Consider the following 22852-nt stretch of genomic DNA (forward strand, 5'->3'; position numbering starts at 1 on the left):
CAACACCCCCAACATCAGCTAGTCACCTGGTACTCGAGCGATGGGCGGACGGCTAACCAGATTGACTACATTCTGGCTCGGTCACGTTGGGCGAGTTCAGTCCTCGACGCGCGGGCGTACCGTGGAGCAGACACAGGCGGCAAGAGTGGCTCCGACCACGCGCTTGTGCGTGCTACCCTTCGTATCCGACTTAAAGTTAATTGCCCTCCAAAATGCACCACGCGGATTGATGTCGTGAAACTGAAGCTGGATGGGGGAAGAATTTTCAAATGGAGGTCCAAAACCGCTTCGCTCAACTACAACCGGCTTCCAGTGAGCCGGAGCAGGAGTGGCGGGAACTCAAATCTACCATCGCTGCAGCTGCGCGTGCACACCTCAGCTCCACCAAACGCCAGAACCGTGACTGGATCACTGCAAACACTCTGGCCCTTGCAGAACGATCCAGGCTTGCACGAGTAACAGGAGCAGCCAACTTCCGCGAACTACGACGACTTACCACTTGGGCGATTTGGGCAGATCGAAATGCCTATTGGTGCGATTTTGCCAAAGAAACTGAGAGGGCCGCCGCTGTGGGAAATACCCGCAAGTTTTATCAGTTGGTAAAGAAGGCGAGCAGGAAATCCACTGGAGTCAGCGAAACGATCTGCGCAGAGAACGGTTCTGTGATAACCTCCTTAGAAGAACGACTGCAACGTTGGCGCGAACACTTTGAAGTCCTACTCAATCATCTACCACCAGTGTTAGCTAGCGCCTGTGCTTCCTGCAAGTAATGAGGAGTACGACTGCAGCTCGGACCCGCCTATGGTAGACGAAATTCGAGGCGTCCTGCGTCAGCTCAGGAATAATAAAGCCCCAGGTGAAGACGGCATCCCGGCGGAAGTATACAAAAACGACTTTGACGTCTTCGCAGCGTGGCTTCATCGCGTCTACAACGCTGTGTGGATGTCCAAGACCATCCCGGATGACTGGAGCGAAGCAGTGTTACTACCCCTTTTCAAGAAGGGAGAAGAGAAACTGTTTGCCAACTACAGAGGCATTAGCCTTCTCGATGTGGCTGCAAAAGCATTCATCGTCCTTCTGCTGAAACGCTTCCAGATGGCCTGTGACCGCCGGACTTGCCCAACTCAGGGTGGCTTTCGCCCCGGAAGGGGATGTGTAGACCAGATCTTTAGCCTGCGTCGCACCCTGGAGCAACGATGGGCCTACCAACAACCGACAGTCGTGTGCTTCATCGACTTTGCCGCGGCATTTGATTCAGTTGACCGGGGTGCTTTGTGGATGATCATGCAGGCTGACGGGATCCCTGTGAAACTGCTTCGGCTCATCGAGGGGTACTACCGGTCAACCCGAGTCCGAGTGCGGGCCTACGGCAGCGAATCAGAAACCTTCGAGGTGCGGTCGGGTGTCCAACAAGGCTGCGCGCTCTCACCAACCTTGTTCAACTATGCCATCGATCACATTCTCAACACTGCTCTCCATGGCTTTGAGGGTGTGAGAGTCGGCCGAGATGTCGCAGTGTCGGACCTGGCATACGCAGACAATATCGCTCTACTTGGAAACACGTTCGAGGAAGTTGCAAACGCGCTGATGAAAATCCATCGAACGGCCCTGACCGTTGGAATGCGCATTAATGCCTCTAAGACCAAGATCATGTCCTCCCTCACCAACCCAGCTGACCAACGGTCACTGTCACTGGAGGGCGTGACCTTGGGAAACGTCGATTGCTTCAGGTATCTCGGCTCCACTGTGGTTCCGTCGGGGCAAGGACAAGCAGAAGTCGTTCACCGCATCGGGGCCGCCAGATCCGCCTTCGTGCGCCTACAACGCCATCTGTGCAAGATCTCGGCGGTGACAAAGGGGCGTGTCTACCAGGCGATCGTGCGCACCATCCTGCTTTATGGCTGTGAGACTTGGCCTTTGGAGTGGCTGACCAGCGCAAGCTAGAAGTCTTCGACAACGATTGCCTCCGCCGTATTCTTCGCCGCCGCCGATCGGACCGGGTCCCCAATGCTGACCTTCGCCGCTGCCTGCACCATCGTCCCTTACCAGCGATTCTCCTGCAACGCCGACTCCATTGGTTCAGGCATGTGGCACGCCACCAGGAGGGCGAGTTGATCAGGGATGTTCTCCTTCCTGCTCCTTTGCCAGCCTGGCGCAAGCGGCGTGGTGGTAGACAAGTCAAGACCTGGGCCACCACGATGAAAGAAGACATCGCGTACCTTTCCGGCCCCCAGGTGGTGGGTCTGAGACGGTGGAACCAGGACTGGCTGAGGCTGTCGGTTGACCTGGCACAGGATCGCAGCGCTTGGGCCGCCATGATCACGGATGTCGTGTGTTCCAAGGAAGAAGCCGGTTCAACCCGTCCAGGGTGACGGCCGTTGCAAACAACAACCACCTTTGTAAGGACTTCCCTGAGAGCATGTTGAACATCAAAAAGAAACGATTATCTCAAATATCTATGTTGCAGTCATTACATGAAAGGTCAGACTGAAAACAGTAGAGGGTACTAGTCTGGCCTCACCTCACCACTCCCAACTTTTGCAACCACACAGGATCAGATAGCATTTTGATTTTTTGTTCCTGTTTTGCATGATGGCATGACTGTCCTCCTCTCCTTCACATATTGTCTTGATATATACTTGAATCTGATAAACATAACATCTTGGAAGTCTTCCAGTCAGGTTTCAAGACAATGCATAGCACAGAGTCAGCCCTCTTACGAGTTATCCTCCTGGCAAATGACACTGGAGACTATGTGTGTCTGGTTTTATTGGATTTAACTGCAGCATTTGATACAGCGGATCACAGAAATCCATTGGCTCGTTTGCAGCACCTGCTGTTTTGTCTGTTTGTTTTAGGTCCTATTTACCTGACAGAACCTTTTGTGTTCGCCTGGGTTGCTCTGAGTCACGTACTGCCCCGCTGTTGTGTGATGTTAAACAGGGCTCAGTTCTGAGGCCTCTGCTGTTCTCATTGTATCTGCTCCCATTGGGTTTCATCTTAAGGAAACTTGGTATTTCCTGCCACTGCGATGCAGATGACCGTCAGATCGATGTCCCACTGAGCAAAAAAGACGCTTTCTCATTGAGTCCACTTTTATCCTGCCTGGAAGAAATCCAGATACAAAATTACAATTTAAATCTTTTCCAAATTCATTTGGAGGAACTACCTTATCCTGGGATTTAACCCATTAATTTATTACTTTATTTTGCAGTAAATCCATCACTTCATCTTGACTTGGCACTCCTTTTACATTATTTATGCATCTTTAAATTTTCCACACCTCACTCATAGGCTCTTAGGCCTCACAACCCAACACAATACACACAAATAACTTTGCTTTTGTCAATGCCACCATTATGTAACTTTTTAAGAGGAAACTTGCTGTTCAAAATTGAATTCATGTCCTTTTTACCACTCACGATTTTAGTTCTAAGAAAACAGTGAAAACTGCACAGCAATCCCAGACTAGTGTCCCAGTGTGCTTGATATTTTTTTTCAAGTCTTGCAAGATCCGATGAGGTACTGTATTATAGTTTTTCAGCGGTCACAGTATGTGAAAAGAGTACAAAGTTTATTTCGATAGGCCAAATAAGCCTTAATTGCATTAAAATGCAGGTTAAAAATGGGGTCCCGTAAACACCCATGGTGAATATATGTAATATTCTTTTGTGTTTTCATGTGTTCAGGTGGACCAGATTAACCTTATATTCGCCTGTTTACACCTTCATGTAATTGCAACACAAAGTTTGTGAACATTCGCGAAAGACTGTTTCCAAGGCAATGGACAGTTTGCCAATAAAACATCAAGCATGTCCTAGGTCTTCCCCAGGCCTCCTGCTGGTGGACCTCACCAGCCTGGAACACCTCACCAGGGAGTGGTCCAGGAAGCATCCTAATCAGATGGTCAAGCCACCTAGAAAGTGAGCTAAACAATCCTCCAATAAAAACATGAAGATGAGAATCCACCGTTTGGTATTTTCATGGAGTTTTTCTTGTACAACTGTACACAAATAGAAACACAATACAAATGTTTGTATAGAATCCAATTATACATATGGAATGATATTCGACACTCTTGTAACAGCCCTATTCTCTAACTTATTCAACAAATCTATGGTAAATACCTACAAAGATTAATTGATGAAATACTTATACAGTGAAACTCCTCTAGAACGAAACCTACATGGGCGAAAATACCCCCTAATGTGAAAAAATCTTCATGCATGAACACCATTCCCACTACTGCCCCCCATACGACGAAAAAAAAACCCCTGTTGCGTTATACGAAATCATTTTCTCTGCTCCAGCCTCGCGAAGACGTTCACTACAACAAAGTCTAATCCAACAGCGACCTTTACTGCTTCGTTCAGAAACGGCAACGGCAACCACCACACTGGTTTACATAGTGAACAATGTTTATTTCGGTCACAGCTGCGAGTTTCCTGAATGCAACATATTCATAGCTGCTCTGCCATTGGCTTACCGAGCATCATCCTGGCCTCCGATTGGCCAAGAGGGACCTCACTGTCTATGTGTGTAGATACTGAAGCTAGTAGAAGATAGAGTAGAATGCATCCGATTAGCTGCTCAGAGAAAATTGCTTATGGCTCGACGGACATTCAAATAAATGAACGTTTCCTCGTATGACAAGTAAAGCATTTTCCTTGAAAATGCTTTACTTGTCATGCTAAAAACCTTGCACTAACTGGAGCGCTAATGAGAGAGAAGCGCTCCAGTTAGCGTAAGGTTTTTAGCCTTCGAGAGCTAACTATGGCCATCGAGGACTACGAAGTGTCCCGTGGCTGGCTTAAAAGTTCATTGCATGAAATCAGCTGAGCAACGCTGTCCTGAGTGGCGATCGAGGGGAGGTCGAGTTAAAGACAGTGAGATGGTGGAAAGAAAAGCCACCGGCTCCAGGAAGTATGTTATTGTTACATTCAGATGAGCATGGACGTTGCATTGCTAAAATGGCTACAAAACGGACCTTTGGATGTCAAGCAGCTAAGACAAGAAGAGCTCTGATGCTGGAAGAGAGGAGTAAAAGTGATCAAAATGAAAGACGGAGCAAGCAAAATAAAAGACATTATCCAAGAAATTGATGTAAGTGAAAGTGAATGCTGATCGTAAATTTCGCAATTTCTTTCCCTTTTTTTCTTGCTACACTGACAATATGAAGTGTCAAAAAAGTGTGTGCTCATACTTATGCATTATTGAAATAAAAATAAAGAGTACACATACGATTGTGTGTGTGTGTGTACACATACGTTTGTGTGTGTGTTTACATCTGAGATCAAATTTGCTACAGTGAAAACCCCCCCGTTGTGAAAAATGTCTTGCTGTAAACATGATTTCGTTGTAGAGGAGTTTCACTGTATATGACAATAAATAATAGATTGTGACAATAAATAATAGATTGTGCCTGAATGTGTCAAAAGGAGGAGGATGGAAGTGGATGTTATCACACCTCTCCACTGTTTCGCTCTTATGAATTAAAATGGCTACCCCACTGATTTTATGGGTGGTTATAACCACTTCCACCACTAGGGGCAGTGCACTGCACTGTAATACAATTACTGGGGGCAGAATATGGACCGACCAGTAAGTGGAGAGCTCTGCCTTTTGGCTCAGCTCCTTCTTCAGCCCCGACTGACCAATACAAAGTCTGTAACACAGCTGTCGATCTTCCACTCCATCCTGCCCTCCCTCCCCTGAGATACTTAAACTCTTCCACATGGAGTAAAATCTCATCCTCAACCCCAAGAGGGAACTCCAGCCTTTTCTGACTGAGGACCATTGTTTCAGATTTGGAGGTGCTGATTTTCATCCCAACAGCACCACATCATCTGCAAAAAGTAGAGATGTATTACTGAAGCCACCCAACCGGATTAGAGGTGAGATCGGGGCAAAAAATCCAGCCCGACCCGACCCGGCCCGCGGGTATTAAAGACCGACCCGACCCGAGCCCGACCAATTGACTTGATTTGCAGGCCCGAGCCCGAAGCAAACCCGAAATTTCATATTTTATTTGTGAGGACTCGGGAGGAGGAAGGGTGATTGTAGTTTTGATATGAAGAGACCAGTCCGTTTATGAGCTTGAAAGTAGTTTTTACTCAGCAGCACCAAGAATGTGTTTACAGGCTTCCTCGTGTTGCCAATCAACCCTAGAGCTCCCGCGACACCTTGTGGACGGGTGGTAAAACAGCGGGTTAGAATGGCTATGTAATTGGGACATTACCAAAATAATAAACAGATCTACATCCCTTCTTTTAAATCTTTTATTTATTATTTTTTTAAACACACATAAGGGCTAATAAGTGGCTGATTCAAATTAGCAACAGTTTCAGGAACAGAAAAAGAATCTCACTCAAAATATTTACGATTCGGTTTTGATACCCTGCCACTTCTGGTACGGTATACATCAGCATTGTTTTGTACTGGGCTTGTATCTTGTTTCTCAGTTTGGTTGGTGGTTTCTTGTTCATTCCGGGTTTTGGCCTTTGTTGGTGTAACAATGTCAGTCCTTTCAAGAGTGTCTCTTCCCTTTTCAACAGTCTCTGGTTTGTCCGTGCGTTGATTGTTCATTCCATTGGACTGCACAGGGACTTGTTCAGGTAGTTGTTCCTTCACTGGTAGTAGATGTTGTCTTGTACGTCTATATTGCTTTCCATCTGACTCGACCGTGTATGAACGAGGCTCGTTGCAAACTTGACGTACAACAGCGATTTTGTCATGTCGTTTTTGTGTTTGAAGTCTCACTACTTGATTTGTCTTCAATGGAGTGAGTGGCTTGCTGGTCTTGTCATAATACTGTTTTTGAGGTTTGCGCTTCTTTGTGAGATGAGCCTTGACAGTTTTGGTGGCTATTGGGATTGGCTTGAGTAACTTCTTGCAGACAGGTAAAGTTGACCGTGTTCTTCTTGAAAACAGTCTCTGAGCTGGAGATCCAAGGATACTGTCTCTGGGTGTATTTCGCAGATATAATAGATTTAGGTAGAAATCGGTTCCATCTCTCCTTGTTGTTTCCAGTAGTCTTTTCGCACTACGAACAGCTCTCTCGCTGAGACCATTTGACTGAGGGAACTCAGGTTCTCGTGTTCAAACTCCCATGACTCAGAAAAATCACGAAAGCTTTGACTGGTGAACTGAGTCCCATTGGCAGAATATAGTTTCTGAGGTATCCCGTGCACTGCAAACTGCCGTTTGAGTTTCTTGATGACACACATCGATGTCATGTTTTCCAGTTTGTCCACTTCGAACCATCCGGAGTAGGAATCCACGAGTACGAGGTAGTTGTTGTTGTCCCATTCAAATAGGTCTGTAGCTGTGGTGGACCATGGTAGATCTGGAACTTTGTGAAGTTTCAGTGGTTGCTTTTGTTGGTGAGGCTTGAGGCTGTTGCAAACACTGCATGACTTTACTTGGTCCTCTATGTCAGAGTTGATTGTGAGCCAGAAAACAGTGTCTCTTGCCCTTCTTTTCGTAGACTCCATGCCTGGATGTCCTTTGTGTAGTTCCTGCAAGTACACTTCCTGCAGAACAGCTGGAACAACGGCTCTGTTATTTTTCATAACAATCTCGTTTTCAACAGTCAGTTCTTCTCGAAAGCTAAAGAATGGTCTGATTGCTTCAGGTACACAGCTTACCCGTGTGGGCCAACCTTGTAGGATGTAGCGCGTCAGTGTCTGAAGAACTGGGTCGGTCTTTGTGTGTCCTGCCAGCTCTTGTCGACGTTTGGTCGAAATAAGTTGGAGCGTCATGACTTCAAAATCGCGCTGCTCCTCTTTTGATGGGGGAGTGTTCAGCCTTGGTGTGCGAGAAAGTGTGTCCGCAATGTAGAGATGTTTACCCTTCTTGTAAACGAGTGTTAGGTTGAACTTCTGTAGTCTGAGCATCATTCTTTGCAATCGCGCTGGAATCGTGTGAAAGGGCTTGTTGTGGATGGTGACCAATGGTTGGTGGTCGGTTTCAATCAACACTGGTTTTCCGTAGATGTAGTCATAGAACTTGTAACACGCAAACACAACAGCGAGAAGCTCTTTCTCGATCTGCGCATACTTCTTCTCCGTCTCTGTCAAAGTTCGTGATGCATAGGCAACTGGTTTGTCATCTTGTAGGCATGCAGCTCCCAGGCCGTACTGAGATGCATCGCAGGTGAGGGTCACTGCCTTCTTCATGTCATAGTACTGAAGCACTGGTGGGCTTGTGATGCACGCTTTGATTCTGATGAACGCCTCTTGTTGATGATGCGTCCAGCTCCATACAATGTCTTTGTGAAGCAGCTGGCGCAGTGGCGCTGACAGTTCACTCAAGTTTGGAATGAACTTCCCTAGATAGTTAATCATTCCTAGGAACCGCTGGAGAGAAACCTTGTCTTCAGGTGGGGGCATGTCTTTGATCGCCGCAATTTTCGATGGGTCAGCTTTCAGTCCTTTGTCTGTGAAAACATGTCCAACATAACCCACCTCTTTCAATCTGAATTTGCATTTCTTGGGATCTAGCCTGAGTTTGACTTGTCTTGCACGATCTAGGACTTTCCTGAGGTTGCGGTCATGCTCTTCAATCCCTTTTCCTCCGACAAGGATATCATCGACAATCACTGCACATGGATAACCTGTAAAGATTTGTTCCATGGCCTTTTGAAAAACTTCGGAAGCTGTGTTAATCCCAAATGGCATTCTCAGAAATTTGAATCTACCAAAAGGTGTGGCAAATGTTGTGAGCAGAGACGAGGCATGATCTAGCTTTATTTGCCAAAATGAACTCTTCGCGTCCAGGACAGAAAATACGGTTGCCTCGGGCATTTGTGCTGCAACCTCTTCAACTGTACGCATGGGATGGTGTGGTCTCATTAACGACTTGTTTAACTCCCTCGGGTCGATGCATAGACGCACATCGTCAACCTCTTTCTTATGAGTGGCTACCATGTTCGACACCCATTCAGTAGGTACGTCAACTGGTTCGATCACACCAAGTTTTTGCATTCTTTGGAGTTCACTTTTCACCTTTTGTTGCATTGGCACTGGAACGCGTCGTGGGGAGTTGATGACTGGAACTGCATCAGATGCGAGCTTCATCGAGTAGGTCACTGGTAATTCCCCAAGCTCATCTTTGAATAGATCTTTGTACTCTTTAAATACTTTCTCCTCAAAGCTTTCATTTGGAATCGCATCGATGTGAAAAACTTCTTTGCTGAAACTAACTAGTTTCATATTCACACTGTCCTTGAGTCCCACGATAGACTGCACATTTTGTTTCACAACTTGGAAAATTAGGTCTTAGCTCTTTTCTCCTAATTTGCATTTGAGAGTGATCGTGCCTGCAGACTTGATCTTTGTTCCTCCAAAAGCGATTAGATTGATCTGCTTGTCTTGTGGCTGTATTTTCTCACGCTGAAACATGTCTTTGCAGGTGTTCAGAGAAATCACGTTACACTTCACACCCGTGTCCACTTTGAGCTTGAGCATCTTCTCTCCGACTGCAACAGAACAATAGCCTTCTTTTTTGTGTGATTATTTTCGCCCTCCAGTGTTAGGTGCTCGATAGTGAATGCTTCGTCATGTCTGAATCATCAGTTGATATTTGATTTACTTGTCTGCCTCTTGCGTGTGCTTTTGCGAACCTGCACTGGCTCTTGAAGTGATTTGGCTTCTTGCATGTGTGACATTGTTGTCCAAAAGCTGGGCACTGGTCACATTTGGCTGCGTGTGAACCACTGCAATTTCTGCAATTTGAGATTTCAGTCGCCATTTTGTCTTGTTTCTTTTTGAAGTTGTGAGTCTTTTTAAATGTGTGGCTGCGCTTTATTTGTACAGTGTCCACACTTGTTGATGCCACGTGTTTTGGAGCAGCTAGCACTTTGCTATGTTGGTCAGTGAGCTCGTTTATATGACAAATGCGCACTGCTTTGGCAAGTGTCAGCTCAGTTTCTTTGAGAAGTGAACGTCTGATGCTATCACTGTTAATTCCACACACTAATCGGTCTCGGATTAGCTCATCTTGCAATGCTCCAAAATTACACGTTTTTGCCATGTTGCGTAATGTACTCACATAAGCTTCAATCGTTTCTCCTGGCTTTTGTTGTCTCACGTTGAAACTGTGCCTCTCCATTATGATATTTGTTTCTGGGTTGCATATTTCTTTGAACTTCCTTTTCAAACATGTCGGATCTTCCCGTGACTCCGCTGCGGTTATTTCCACTCCTTGGTCTGACACAACTGCTGGAGCATATGTGAAAGGAGTATGTAGGCCTTTGTTTTAGCATTTTTGTCACTGTGTGCTACGGCTATGAATATATCATATTCTTGCTCGAACTTACGCCAGTTTTCAGCGACATTGCTGTCGAAGATGAGAGGATCAGACCGCCGAAATCCGTCCGCCATTACTGCCTTTTCACGGAGGTAAAATCTCGTCCTTTTTGCTCACCACCAGCACAGACTGTCTTCGTGGACCCTGCAGACTTTTTGAAGAATCCCACTTCTGACACCATGTAGTTTTGATATGAAGAGACCAGTCCGTTTATGAGCTTGAAAGTAGTTTTTACTCAGCAGCACCAAGAATGTGTTACAGGCTTCCTCATGTTGCCAATCAACCCTAGAGCTCCCGCGACACCTTGTGGACGGGTGGTAAAACAGCGGGTTAGAATGGCTATTTAATTGGGACATTACCAAAATAATAAACAGATCTACAGTGATTTATGATAACAAATTAAAGCCTGTCCTTTGTAACGAAATCTAAGTTAAACAAGACTGTATAAACATTTACATCTTTTAAATTTTTGTTTCTGCAGAGGGTACATTAACCGACAATTTTCCATCATTGACGGATTTTTTTTAAGAGTTGACAGAAAAATTTAAGGCCGTCTGTCATTTTCATGGTTGAAAATTGGGCCATTACCACAGCAAAAGTACGTCCTTAAGAATCTAGCGCGGCACTTTGAGAGAAGCAGAGAGACAAAGAAGAACAATGTCGGGTGGATAATAGACAGAGACAGGAAAGAGTTCTTTGAATTGTCATTGCAAGAGTTTAGTACAGTATGTGTTGTGATGAGTCGACTTCTGTTTTTTTTTTGCGAACCACGGTCTCTCGTGGCCAAAACAATTCACGGCCTCGAAATGCCTCAGTGCACTGTGATGTTTGGGTAGCAACATCACAGTGATATTTATTTTTAAAAAGTCAGTGAGAGAAAAGCCCAGCTCGACCCGAAGCAATGATTGACATTTTAGGCCAGGGCTTTAGATCTTACCTCTAAACCAGACCCCTCAACACCTGGGCTGCACCTACAAACTCTGTCCATCAAGGTTATGAAAAGAATCGGTGACAAAGAGCAGCCTTTCCACAGTCCCAACTCTCACTGGAAACTCTGGCACTACGACCGACACTGCCGGTGTCTAAACTCTTGACGTCTGTGGTATAGGGACAGAACAGCCGGTATCAGGAGATTCGGTACCACATACCAAATCTCCCATGCACGCTTGAGGACCCTGCCAAGGGTTTAGAGTTTGTCCACTGTTCCACGGCTGGGACAAAAACCACACTGCTTCTCCTGAATATGAAACTCGACTTCCCAACGGACCCACTTCTCCAGCACCACTGAATAGATCTTACCAGGGAGGCTGAGGAGTGTGAGCGCTCTGTAGTCGGAGCACACTCTCAGGTCCCCCTTGTTAAAAAGAGGGACCACCACCCCAGTCTGCCAATACTCTCACTCTCCCTGATGACCATGCGATGTTGCAGAGGCGTGTCAACCAGGACAGTCCCACAACATCCAGAGCCATGAAGAACTCTGGACCAATCTCATCCACCGAGGAGCTTTTTTAACTACCGTATTTTCACGACCATTCGGCGCACCGTATTGTTGGGCGCAGTCTCATTAACGGGTGCTATTTCTGTATTTGACACATAGACAAAACGCACTGTATTATTGGGCACAGTTTTACAGTGGTAAAACATACGCCAGCTTAAACATACGGCATGCATGCGCGCACGCTAAAAACATGTTAGCTTGAAGCATACGGTAGCATGCCAAGACATACGGATACACGCTAAAAACACATTGTTTTTAGCGTGTATCCATAACCGAAGTTGTTTTGCAATAATGCACATACCCACACTTTATACAGGTGTTGGTACCTGCTAGGGGCGTCCCTTTAGCGTACACTTACACGCCCACCCTTCACTCATTGGCGGACTTCTTCGCCGCATGCCTGTCCTCACTCACGTCCGCCTTTTCTCTCTCTCTCCATATATATATATATATATATATATACACACGCCCACCCTTCACTGATTGGCCGACTTCTTTGCCGCATGCCTGTCCACACTCACTTCCGCCTTTTCTCTATATAAACAGCGTGTCGGCTGTCAGTCAGGTTTTGGAACTCAGCGCATACACAAGAGTTATACGCATTATAAGGCGTCCTGTCCATTTTGGAGAAAATTTAAGACTTTTAATGGCGCCTTATAGTCGTGAAAATACAGTACTTCATCTCATCCACCGAGGAGCTTTTTTTAACTACTTCAGTAATTTCAAGCCCAGAGTTTGAAGTGCTCACCTCAGAGTTCCCAGACTCTGCTTCCTCGAAAAAAGGCGTGTTGGTGGAGGTGAAGAGGTCTTCGAAGTATTCTGCCCAGTATTCTGGGGTGCCAAACATGCATACCAATTTTTTTAGGCTTAGGTCAACCGTACTGAATTGGATTAATTTTTTTCCACTTTAGGTGGCGCTACAGAACAATTTTGTTTTCATTGTTTGTGACAACTTTAAAATATTAAAATTGAAGTTGAGGTTGATGGATGCTCTCTTGCGTGGTCCACACTTACAAATTGTTTTCTTGGAAAACAGCATGTTGCCACGGCGACAGCATTTCAGGAAAATCACAAACATGAAAGCACTTCCGAGCAAATATGACATAGGAACTGGTTAAAGCGCCTGAAAAAAATCAAGAACGCAAGCAAGATGATGAAAAATAAGTTTGTAGACGTCTTTAGGTCTGCACACTCGTCAAATGTGTGAAATTTCGACAATATATGATCCTCATGGGTCAAGCTACAGCAGCTTTATGGCGATGCCAAATTTTTAAGTAATTTAAAAATGGCATACTTTACATACATCAATTACTTATACTTGGCGTCTGAAAAATTCAAATTTGTCCTTGCTCCAGCACCCCCCGCGACCCAAGTGAGGATAAAGAAAATGGATGGATGGATGGATGTTCAGCACAAGAGAAGGAATGTACAACCTGAGGAAAAAAAGGAATTAAAAAAAAAAAGACATGTACTCCAGAATTGCTTTGAAGAATACGAGTGTTACAAGATATGGTGTAAATCTATGGAACTGTCCTGATGGAGAAATCAAAGCTGCTAAAAATCACTTTCTGCTAAAATATTTCGAGTAAGAAATTACAAAACAAACCCAAAATTACATTACCCTAATTTACATTATTTGTAGATCATAATCGAAAAAACCAAGAGGTTACCTGCTTTACAGTTATACAGTATATTTCTAAATTTTATTTGTATGACCTTAAACGAAAGTTGTGTTTTGCAACCTGCTTCTTAGCTATGCTTTGATTGATATTAATATCTGCACCACCATGAACGAAACAAGTGGCAACCTGCTTTTCCCTTATACAGGTTTGAGAGTGGCTAGTGATGAAAAAAATTTGAAAATCAGCCGGGGGTCAGGGGCCCAGGGGCAACGGCCCGGATGGGGGCCCAGAGGGCAAAGCCCCCAGAAGCTAATGGGTTTTAGAAATTTTAAAGCCTTAAAACCAGGGGTGCCCAAACTTTTTGGACCGAAGATCTACTTTTCGATCAACTAACTTCACGGGATCTACCCTTACCGGCACGCGCGCACACACACACACACACACGCCATGATGAGAAACAGCCTGAAACTGAGGCATGCATGCACTTTTGCAGCCTGTTAACTGTCGTAGCTCACACGTACCGTTTTAAAGTGCTTCCCTGGGCCCTCCTAGGTTCCTATTCTTTGCCCGTGCCCTCAGTGAATTGTACACGAAGCAAACTCTGAATGAGAACACTGACGATAAAAGATATAGCGCAACAGCTCTGATCACAAGCTGCAATTGCAGACTGCTGAGCGCAAACAACTTCGGTGACGTCATCCCGCGGCACCATAAATTCAAGATTTACCTGCTTTATTTTATTTTTTAAATATTTATTTTGTGAAAAGGAGACTGATAGGATGATTATGGTGCAGCGTACATTCACACAAAAATATATATTACTAACATGTACAAAGACACACAAATGGTTGTTGTTTTTTTTTCTCCTCGACACTCTTCGGATCTACTTGGGACCTGTCTTAGATCTACCGGTAGATCAGGATCGACATAATGGGCACCCATGCTTAAAACCATTAATTTTATCAACAAAATTTGACATTTTTTCATTGAAATACCATTCCCTATTTGCTTACAACATTGGCACTTTATACTAAACATGCTAAAGATGAAGTGTATTCAATGTACACACGACTTGAAACTTTCACAGAAAAAAATCCCAAGATTGTTCACTATTCTTTCAAGTGAAAATTTGACATAGGCCTTTGTGCAATTCTGCTCATGCATTCCTGGTGAGCACCAACATGTAACATCAAATTTGCTGCTCATTTTCTGCTTGGCTCTCGACGAAGGCGGACGCTTTTTTGCTCAGCTCCTGTCCTCCCCCACCCTCTCCTTGCTCACCACTCAGTCTACGTGCTGTCTGTGTCTAACTTTTCCGAGCCTCCTACCGTATTGTCATCCTAAGAACAAACCATGGAATTGGTTGGCTGGTCTCTCGATGCAATCGACAAAAAATTTTCGACGAAAGGAGCAGGCAGTGGGGAGCCTACTTGCCCCTCGGGGACATTTGCTGCCGGGTACGCCCTTGATCCATGGAGGAAGCGGAGAATGGTGTGCCTGTCAATACTGTCCGTTGAGGATGTGGAAGACATCTACATTATCGGCCTTCTGATAACAGGTATGCTGCTGTTTGGTGTTAGCAGCTTCCTGTTCTACCGCAAAATTCAACCGACGGGAGCGGCTTTATTGGAAGTGAAGAAGCTGCCGGTCATTCTCGATGGTCTAGCGCGAATGTCCAACACTCAGACTCAAGCGATGACTGAGCTTAACCGCAATATGGATGCGGTTCTGGAGCGTCTCCATACGATCGACAACAACATGGAGAAGTTGGAATCCGCGCTGCGGAAAGAAATTGAGGATTTGGCTGATCGGCGCCAGTGAAGGGATACAGCCACGGACTCAAGGCCACCTGAAATTGTTGGCGGCCGTCCCAAAACAAAACAACGCTATCTGGACCTTTTCCCCTGAAAGTACGCATGGAAGCTAGTGACCCCACCATCGCCCCCTCCTTCTCGGCCATGGACTGATAAGCCGGGACTGTCTCCATGAGCAGACCTTGTCGAAGCAGCTGCGGCCTGTCCTGATCATCAACGCCTTCATCGTTCCTTTTTTTATTTCCCCGTGATGTGACCTGATCTGCTGTGCTCTAGATGGACTGGCAGCACGCCGGTCGGGCCGCGTCGCCCCCCCATCCATCCGCCCCCTCATTACAAGTTATGTCTTGTGACTTGTTGTAACTGTCATATGCTTTTGACGTGCAGGGTATTTTTTTTCCTAAACTTCAATTATCCTCAGAAGAGGATAGTTCGAGCATGTTTTTTTTTTCCCCCTCTCCTTCCCTAGTGTTTACTTTCTCAACTAAGATCTCGGGGAGCTGTACATACGGCGAGGCCCTTCGCACTGTATCCCATGTTCGTCATTGTTTTTCATGTTTCTTGTGCAGAGCGTGCCTGTTAAGTCCAAATTACCCCATGGGGATGAATAAAGTTTCCTGAATCGGAAAAATAGAAAACTAAAAAAGGAAACAAATTCCCTGCCATATTTAAGATTTGTTCATTACTTGTATTCACAAAATGTGTAAATGTGATAAAAAGCTGTTGATTCTTACCTCATACAGTGATAGTGAAGTCCCAAACGGTTTACTATTTTTGGGTTGTTCATGCATTTTATCCTATAAAGTGAAAGAGACTAATAAAGGCTTTCTTATCTTATTTTATCTTATAATCACCCACCCCTATTTATCCCTTTGGAAGGTAATCCATGAGGGTAGGGAGGGGGTTGGTCTGACTCTGTGTGGCCCGGTACCAAATGGTGTGGACCACTGATTTAAATTACAGTGCTGATGTTTAGTATGCTTCAAAGATGCGACAAGCAATTGGGGGCAGCCATGATATTTTGTGATGTACAGATTAAAGTAGTGCCATAAATTTGGTGACAGTTGGTAGTTCTGTAGTTTGTCGTTCTAACAAGCAATGTGCAGGGAACATTTTGGAGTTTCATGTTGCATGTGCATGAGCAGGAGATGTCCAGTCAACGTATGTTAAGTATGCATGTAGGGAATATGCACGGGAGGCAGCATGAAAGGTGAGTCTAGTTGTCAATTAATGTCCCTTCGCAAACTTTTATTTTGAAAAGCTTCTTAAAAGGTTCTGGAGCGTCTCCATACGATCGACAACAACATGGAGAAGTTGGAATCCGCGCTGCGGAAAGAAATTGAGGATTTGGCTGATCGGCGCCAGTGAAGGGATACAGCCACGGACTCAAGGCCACCTGAAATTGTTGGCGGCCGTCCCAAAACAAAACAACGCTATCTGGACCTTTTCCCCTGAAAGTACGCATGGAAGCTAGTGACCCCACCATCGCCCCCTCCTTCTCGGCCATGGACTGATAAGCCGGGACTGTCTCCATGAGCAGACCTTGTCGAAGCAGCTGCGGCCTGTCCTGATCATCAACGCCTTCATCGTTCCTTTTTTTATTTCCCCGTGATGTGACCTGATCTGCTGTGCTCTAGATGGACTGGCAGCACGCCGGTCGGGCCGCGTCGCCCCCCCATCCATCCGCCCCCTCATTACAAGTTATGTCTTGTGACTTGTTGTAACTGTCATATGCTTTTGACGTGCAGGGTATTTTTTTTCCTAAACTTCAATTATCCTCAGAAGAGGATAGTTCGAGCATGTTTTTTTTTTCCCCCTCTCCTTCCCTAGTGTTTACTTTCTCAACTAAGATCTCGGGGAGCTGTACATACGGCGAGGCCCTTCGCACTGTATCCCATGTTCGTCATTGTTTTTCATGTTTCTTGTGCAGAGCGTGCCTGTTAAGTCCAAATTACCCCATGGGGATGAATAAAGTTTCCTGAATCGGAAAAATAGAAAACTAAAAAAGGAAACAAATTCCCTGCCATATTTAAGATTTGTTCATTACTTGTATTCACAAAATGTGTAAATGTGATAAAAAGCTGTTGATTCTTACCTCATACAGTGATAGTGAAGTCCCAAACGGTTTACTATTTTTGGGTTGTTCATGCATTTTATCCTATAAAGTGAAAGAGACTAATAAAGGCTTTCTTATCTTATTTTATCTTATAATCACCCACCCCTATTTATCCCTTTGGAAGGTAATCCATGAGGGTAGGGAGGGGGTTGGTCTGACTCTGTGTGGCCCGGTACCAAATGGTGTGGACCACTGATTTAAATTACAGTGCTGATGTTTAGTATGCTTCAAAGATGCGACAAGCAATTGGGGGCAGCCATGATATTTTGTGATGTACAGATTAAAGTAGTGCCATAAATTTGGTGACAGTTGGTAGTTCTGTAGTTTGTCGTTCTAACAAGCAATGTGCAGGGAACATTTTGGAGTTTCATGTTGCATGTGCATGAGCAGGAGATGTCCAGTCAACGTATGTTAAGTATGCATGTAGGGAATATGCACGGGAGGCAGCATGAAAGGTGAGTCTAGTTGTCAATTAATGTCCCTTCGCAAACTTTTATTTTGAAAAGCTTCTTAAAACAAAGGTAGTCACCAGGAAGCTGATTGGATTTTTTAAAACATTTTGAAACACAAATACTCAAGTTGTCTTGTTGAAAAACAATCCTTCGTCACGTACGGTAGAGTCTCGTGAAGGCCCTGAAGAGAGAGAGGATAGTTGATCAAAGCAATTGACACTGATTGCAGCTCATATTCACACAGATGGAGTCTATTCAGGCTGGCTGGGTACACACATATAAACAATCAAGCTCTTGTGCAGATTTTGCCTCTTCTCGATTAAGATCATCCGTATGTCTGAGGTCTGTTCACAGTGGATGTGTCCCAATGAATGAGTCGGGGTGGACAGTGTTAAATAATAAGTGTTCAAAATTTACAACCAAAAATCTTTATGGGGGGCAGAGACATCTCACGAGCTAGTTGACGGCAGACTGTGATACGAAGGAATGTAGCACCCCACACACAATACCACCAAAACGAAATTTCAGATTCTTATCTTTATAAGTACGGTCTGCCGTAGATAAAAACATCTTCAAGATTTGAAGTCTTTTTTTGTACCAGGCCTAAATTCCAAACATGAAAATAATGGGCCGTGATGTGAGTGTACACTGTTTTCTTAGATCAGAGAGCATATCAAATTAATTGACTTACCCATCATCCTATCTATCTACCGATATCTCAGGAGAGAGCAGCGTGCTGGTTGGGTGGGGCCTCACGATGCCCCTCCCCCAGCAGGACATAGAGCTCAGACAGACGCTGCTGCATCTTGGGGATTCCTGACAGCTGGCTCTCCAGACGCCGCTTCTCTTCCTGGGTGATGGGCAGAACTTGTTATGATAATAACAACAAAGTCACCAAAGATAAGCTCCCCTGCACCAAGCGCAAACTTGTGGGCGTTACTTCCTGCTTATGACCATCGGCAAAAAGCTGATACTGTTTGAAGAGGAAGCAAACACTGACCTGCAGAGACAAACGAGTGGTTGCGTCCAGACGCTCAAAGCGCCAGCCGCCTTCGCCATCAAACTGCAGAATGTGAGAGTGGTACTTCCTGTTGGAGGGAGAGGAAGTGTTACCACGTGGCCTCAACCAGCTGCCTGGAGATCTGCTGCTCCCTGATGGCTGGAATCTACATTGATTCTCTTTGTGAGCGCTTTTGTTCTGACCAGAGGGAGGGTCTATGGGTGATTGAGAGCAGGGATATCCCAGCCTCCTTTGCAGCCTGGAAGATGCTGCCTTCCACGTCGATACTCACGGCGCTGGTGCACTCATCCAGCAGAGCGTAGCTGGGCCTAGGTGACATGCGTGACCGTTGAGAGTCATGTGACCTCATCCACAGCTTGTTTGTGTTTAGGGGCTCACTTGTGGTAGAACATGCGAGCCATTCCCATACGCTGCTTCTCTCCTCCTGACAGGACGTCCTTCCAGTCGTTGACTGACTCCCAACCTGGCACAAACAAATGCAGCGAGTCACTGGATTGCCCCACATGTGAACACGTATATAAGGGCTGGACAATTAAACAATTAAAGTAAAATAAACATCGCAATATAGTGGAATTCATATTTCAAAGAGCCAATTGTGCAATTTCGGAAAGAAAAAAAAGTTTCATTTTGGTCGGTCGGTCGGCTTTATTTTTTATATGTACAGTATGTCTACTACATGCATATATTTATATCGTGTCTAGATATGTTCAGTGATTAAAAAGTGCAGTCCACATCTTGCCATATAATTGTTTCATCAAACAGAAAAAGTTGAAGAGATTAAGCCATCTTGCATTCTTTTTTCAATCTGATTCATGACTGACTTATGTTTTACTGCACACTTGTTTGGTAGAAATTAGTGAAGCCGTCGTAATGAATGCTTAAAAAGACCGAGTCAAATGAAGTATGGTCGATGAATGCTTTCATTTTAATTGACATCAATATTTCATATTAATTCAGCGTTAATTGAGTCTAGTTAAGTATAAGCCCAACCTATAAAGCCAAAACATTTATACCTATATAGTACATTGCTGTCCATAATTATTGGCATCCCTGGTTAAGATGTGTTCTTTAGCTTCGAATAAATTTAGTTATTTTCTAAATAATATTGGACTGAAACAAACTGGAGAGAATTCCAACCTTTAATTCAAGTGCATTTATATACATATATACATAAAGAAATAATTATTTTACATCAATTTGTACAACCTCGTTTTGCCAACAAAACAGCACCTAATCTTCTCCTATGTTTCATAAGGTAGGAGAAAACTGAAGGAGGGATCTTTGACAATTTGCACAATTTCCCGAACTCAGGGAGTCCTTTCCTCAATAGCCCCGATCCAGCCTGTTTTACATGTTTCCCTCCTCCAACGCACCTTATTCAAATGCTCAGCTCACGTGCAAGCTTGATCAGGTGTCTTGAAGGAGGACAACATGTAAAAACAGGCTGGATGGCGGCTCTCGAGGACCGAATTTGGGCAGCCCCGCACAAAATCATCCCGCAAGCTGGGTCCTGTTCTGTGCACCCTCCTCTGTAGCTCATTCCCCAGGTTTTCAATGGGGTTGAGGTCTGGTTATTAAGAAGGCCATGGCAGGAGCGTGAATCTGTGTCTGGTAAACTATTTGTACAATTTTCAGTATGAGTATGCTCCTGCAAAAAAAAAAAAGATACACACAGTATTAATCAGCGATGCCAATAATTAGGGAAGAGATAATACCGATTGCTTGTGGTTGTTAAATAATACACTAGAAAAAGACTTTGAAAAAATAATTGCAATGTTAAGGATTTTTCAAAAATTAGATATTGTACTGGTAAATCCTTCAGCGCTAGCGCGCGCGCACGCACGCACGCGCACGCACACACACACACACACACACACACACACACACACACACACACACACCTTCCTCCCTCTCCAAGATGTAGAGAAGGTGCACGGTGCAAAGGATCTCCTTCAGACACGAGTCTGTCATTCCTTTGTTGGCCATCTGCTCCACAGAGTCTGGATAGATCACCTGATCCCTCAGCGTTCCCTCGGACATGTAGGGCCTGCAAGGCACACCCAGTCCTGCTTATTGTCTAATAATAGCCACAATAATGATCGCAACAACAGCAGAAGTAGAGTAGAACCTCAATGGAATTGGGAATTGTATGAACGCAATTCATACGAGTGTCAAGTTTTGAGTAAAGCTATGGGTAGTTTGTGACGGGAGGGTAACGTTGTATTAGCGGCTACCAGCTCTAGCTCCGCCATACGTAGCAGTCCGCACAACAGCCCACTTTTTCTTTGTAAATGCTATTGAGGATAAATCGGTCCTTTAGTGAGGATGTTCCAAACAGTGAACACGTGAGGATGTTCCAAACAGTGAACACTGGTCACCACTTCCTGCTTTCTTTCGTGCGGGCTTGCATTCATACTGGCTGCATTTGGAGGACACATCACCAAAAGTTCTGCCGCCTCCTGTTTGTTGACAACAACTGCATGAGACAAATTGTGACAATTTACCTACTTGTTGCGCTCAGGGCTCAAAAAAGGAAAAATAAAACTGATTGTTGGTCACCCACCCCACACCCTCCAGAAGCTTATTCCTTTCCAATGAAGCTGCTCTCAGCGGCAGAAGTTTGCATTGGATTCGAATTTTTTTTTCTGTAATAGTAATGGAATACGGTTTCTTCTTTTCTACATGCTGAATAGGTAGTGCCGGTACAGTGAAACACCTCTACAACGAAATCATGTTTGCAGCAAGAAATTTTTCACAACAGGGGGTTTTTCACTGTAGCAAATTTGATCTCAGATGTAAGCACACACACACACACACACACACACACACACACACACACAAACGTATGTATACACGCACACACAAACGTATGTGTACTCTATTTTTATACCAATAGTGCATAAGTATGAGCACACACTTATTTGACACGTCATATTGTCAGTGTAGAAAGAGAAAAAGGGAAAGAAATTGCGATATTTACGATCAGCATTCACTATCACTTACATCAATTTCTTGGATCGTGTCTTTTATTTTGCTTGCTCCGTCTTTCATTTTGATCACTTTTACCCTCTCTTCCAGCATCAGAGCTCTTCTTGTCTTAGCTGCTTGACATCCAAAGGTCCGTTTTTTAGCTATTCTAGCAATGCAACGTCCTTGCTCGTCTGAATCTAACAAGAACAAATACCTCCTGGACCATGGCTTTTCTTTCCACCATCTCACTGTCTCTAACTTGACCTCCCCTCGATCGCCACCCAAGACAGCGTTGCTCAGCTGATGTCACGCAATGAACTTTTAAGCCAGCCACGGGACACTTCGTAGTCCTCGATGGCCATAGTTAGCTCTAAAAGGCTAGAAACTTTACGCAAACTGGAGCGTTTCTCTCTAATTAGCGCTACAGTTAGCGTAAGGTTTTTAGCATGATAACAAGTAAAGCATTCAAGGAAACATTTGTTTATTTGAATATCCGACGAGCCATAAGCAATTTACTCTGAGCAGCTAATCGGATGCATTCCACTCTATCTTCTACGGATCTAGCTTCAGTATCTACACACATTGACAGTGAGGTCCCTCTTGGCCAATTGGAGGCCAGGATGATGCTCGGTAAGCCAATGGCAGAGCAGCTATGAATATGTTGCATTCAGGAAACTCGCAGCTGTGACCGAAATAAACATTGTTCACTATGTAAACCAGTGTGGTGGTTGCTGTTGCCGTTTCTGAACGAAGCAGTAAAGGTCGCTGTTGGATTAGACTTCGTTGTAGTGAATGTCTTCGCGAGGCTGGAGCAGAGAAAATGATTTCGTATAACGCAACAGGGGGGGGGGGGTTCGTCGTATGGGGGGCAGGAGAATGGGAATGGTGTTAATGCATGAAGATTTTTTCACAATAGGGGGTATTTTGACCCATGTACGTTTCGTTCTAGAGGTGTTTCACTGTACATATATTTCGCTACTCCACAAGGCTGCCGGCGCCCATCTTATATTGCCGATCACTAATCCTGCATAACTTGAATACAGTGATTGCT

General features: G+C 44.8%; 1 protein-coding gene across 5 annotated transcripts in view; it reads right to left on the bottom strand.

The window, feature by feature from the left end:
- Nucleotides 1–17823: 17823 nt before the first annotated feature.
- The window catches only part of abcd1 (ATP-binding cassette, sub-family D (ALD), member 1), a 39101-nt gene continuing 34072 nt past the window's right edge, over nucleotides 17824–22852 (bottom strand). For all 5 annotated transcript variants that reach the window (XM_086127438.1, XM_086127430.1, XM_086127414.1 and 2 more), the window contains 6 exons: nucleotides 20733–20878; nucleotides 19210–19294; nucleotides 19014–19139; nucleotides 18811–18898; nucleotides 18502–18660; nucleotides 17824–17991 (listed from right to left, as the gene is read on the bottom strand). In XM_086127438.1, the coding sequence (XP_085983564.1) occupies nucleotides 18529–18660; nucleotides 18811–18898; nucleotides 19014–19139; nucleotides 19210–19294; nucleotides 20733–20878 (577 nt within the window). In that variant the 3' untranslated portion in view covers nucleotides 17824–17991; nucleotides 18502–18528. The remainder of the gene's footprint in view (nucleotides 17992–18501; nucleotides 18661–18810; nucleotides 18899–19013; nucleotides 19140–19209; nucleotides 19295–20732; nucleotides 20879–22852) is intronic.

The sequence above is a fragment of the Hippocampus guttulatus genome, chromosome 1 (genome assembly GCF_054856545.1).
Source record: "Hippocampus guttulatus isolate MCC_2025c chromosome 1, RoL_Hgut_1.0, whole genome shotgun sequence".
NCBI classification, from domain to species: Eukaryota; Metazoa; Chordata; class Actinopteri; order Syngnathiformes; family Syngnathidae; genus Hippocampus; species Hippocampus guttulatus.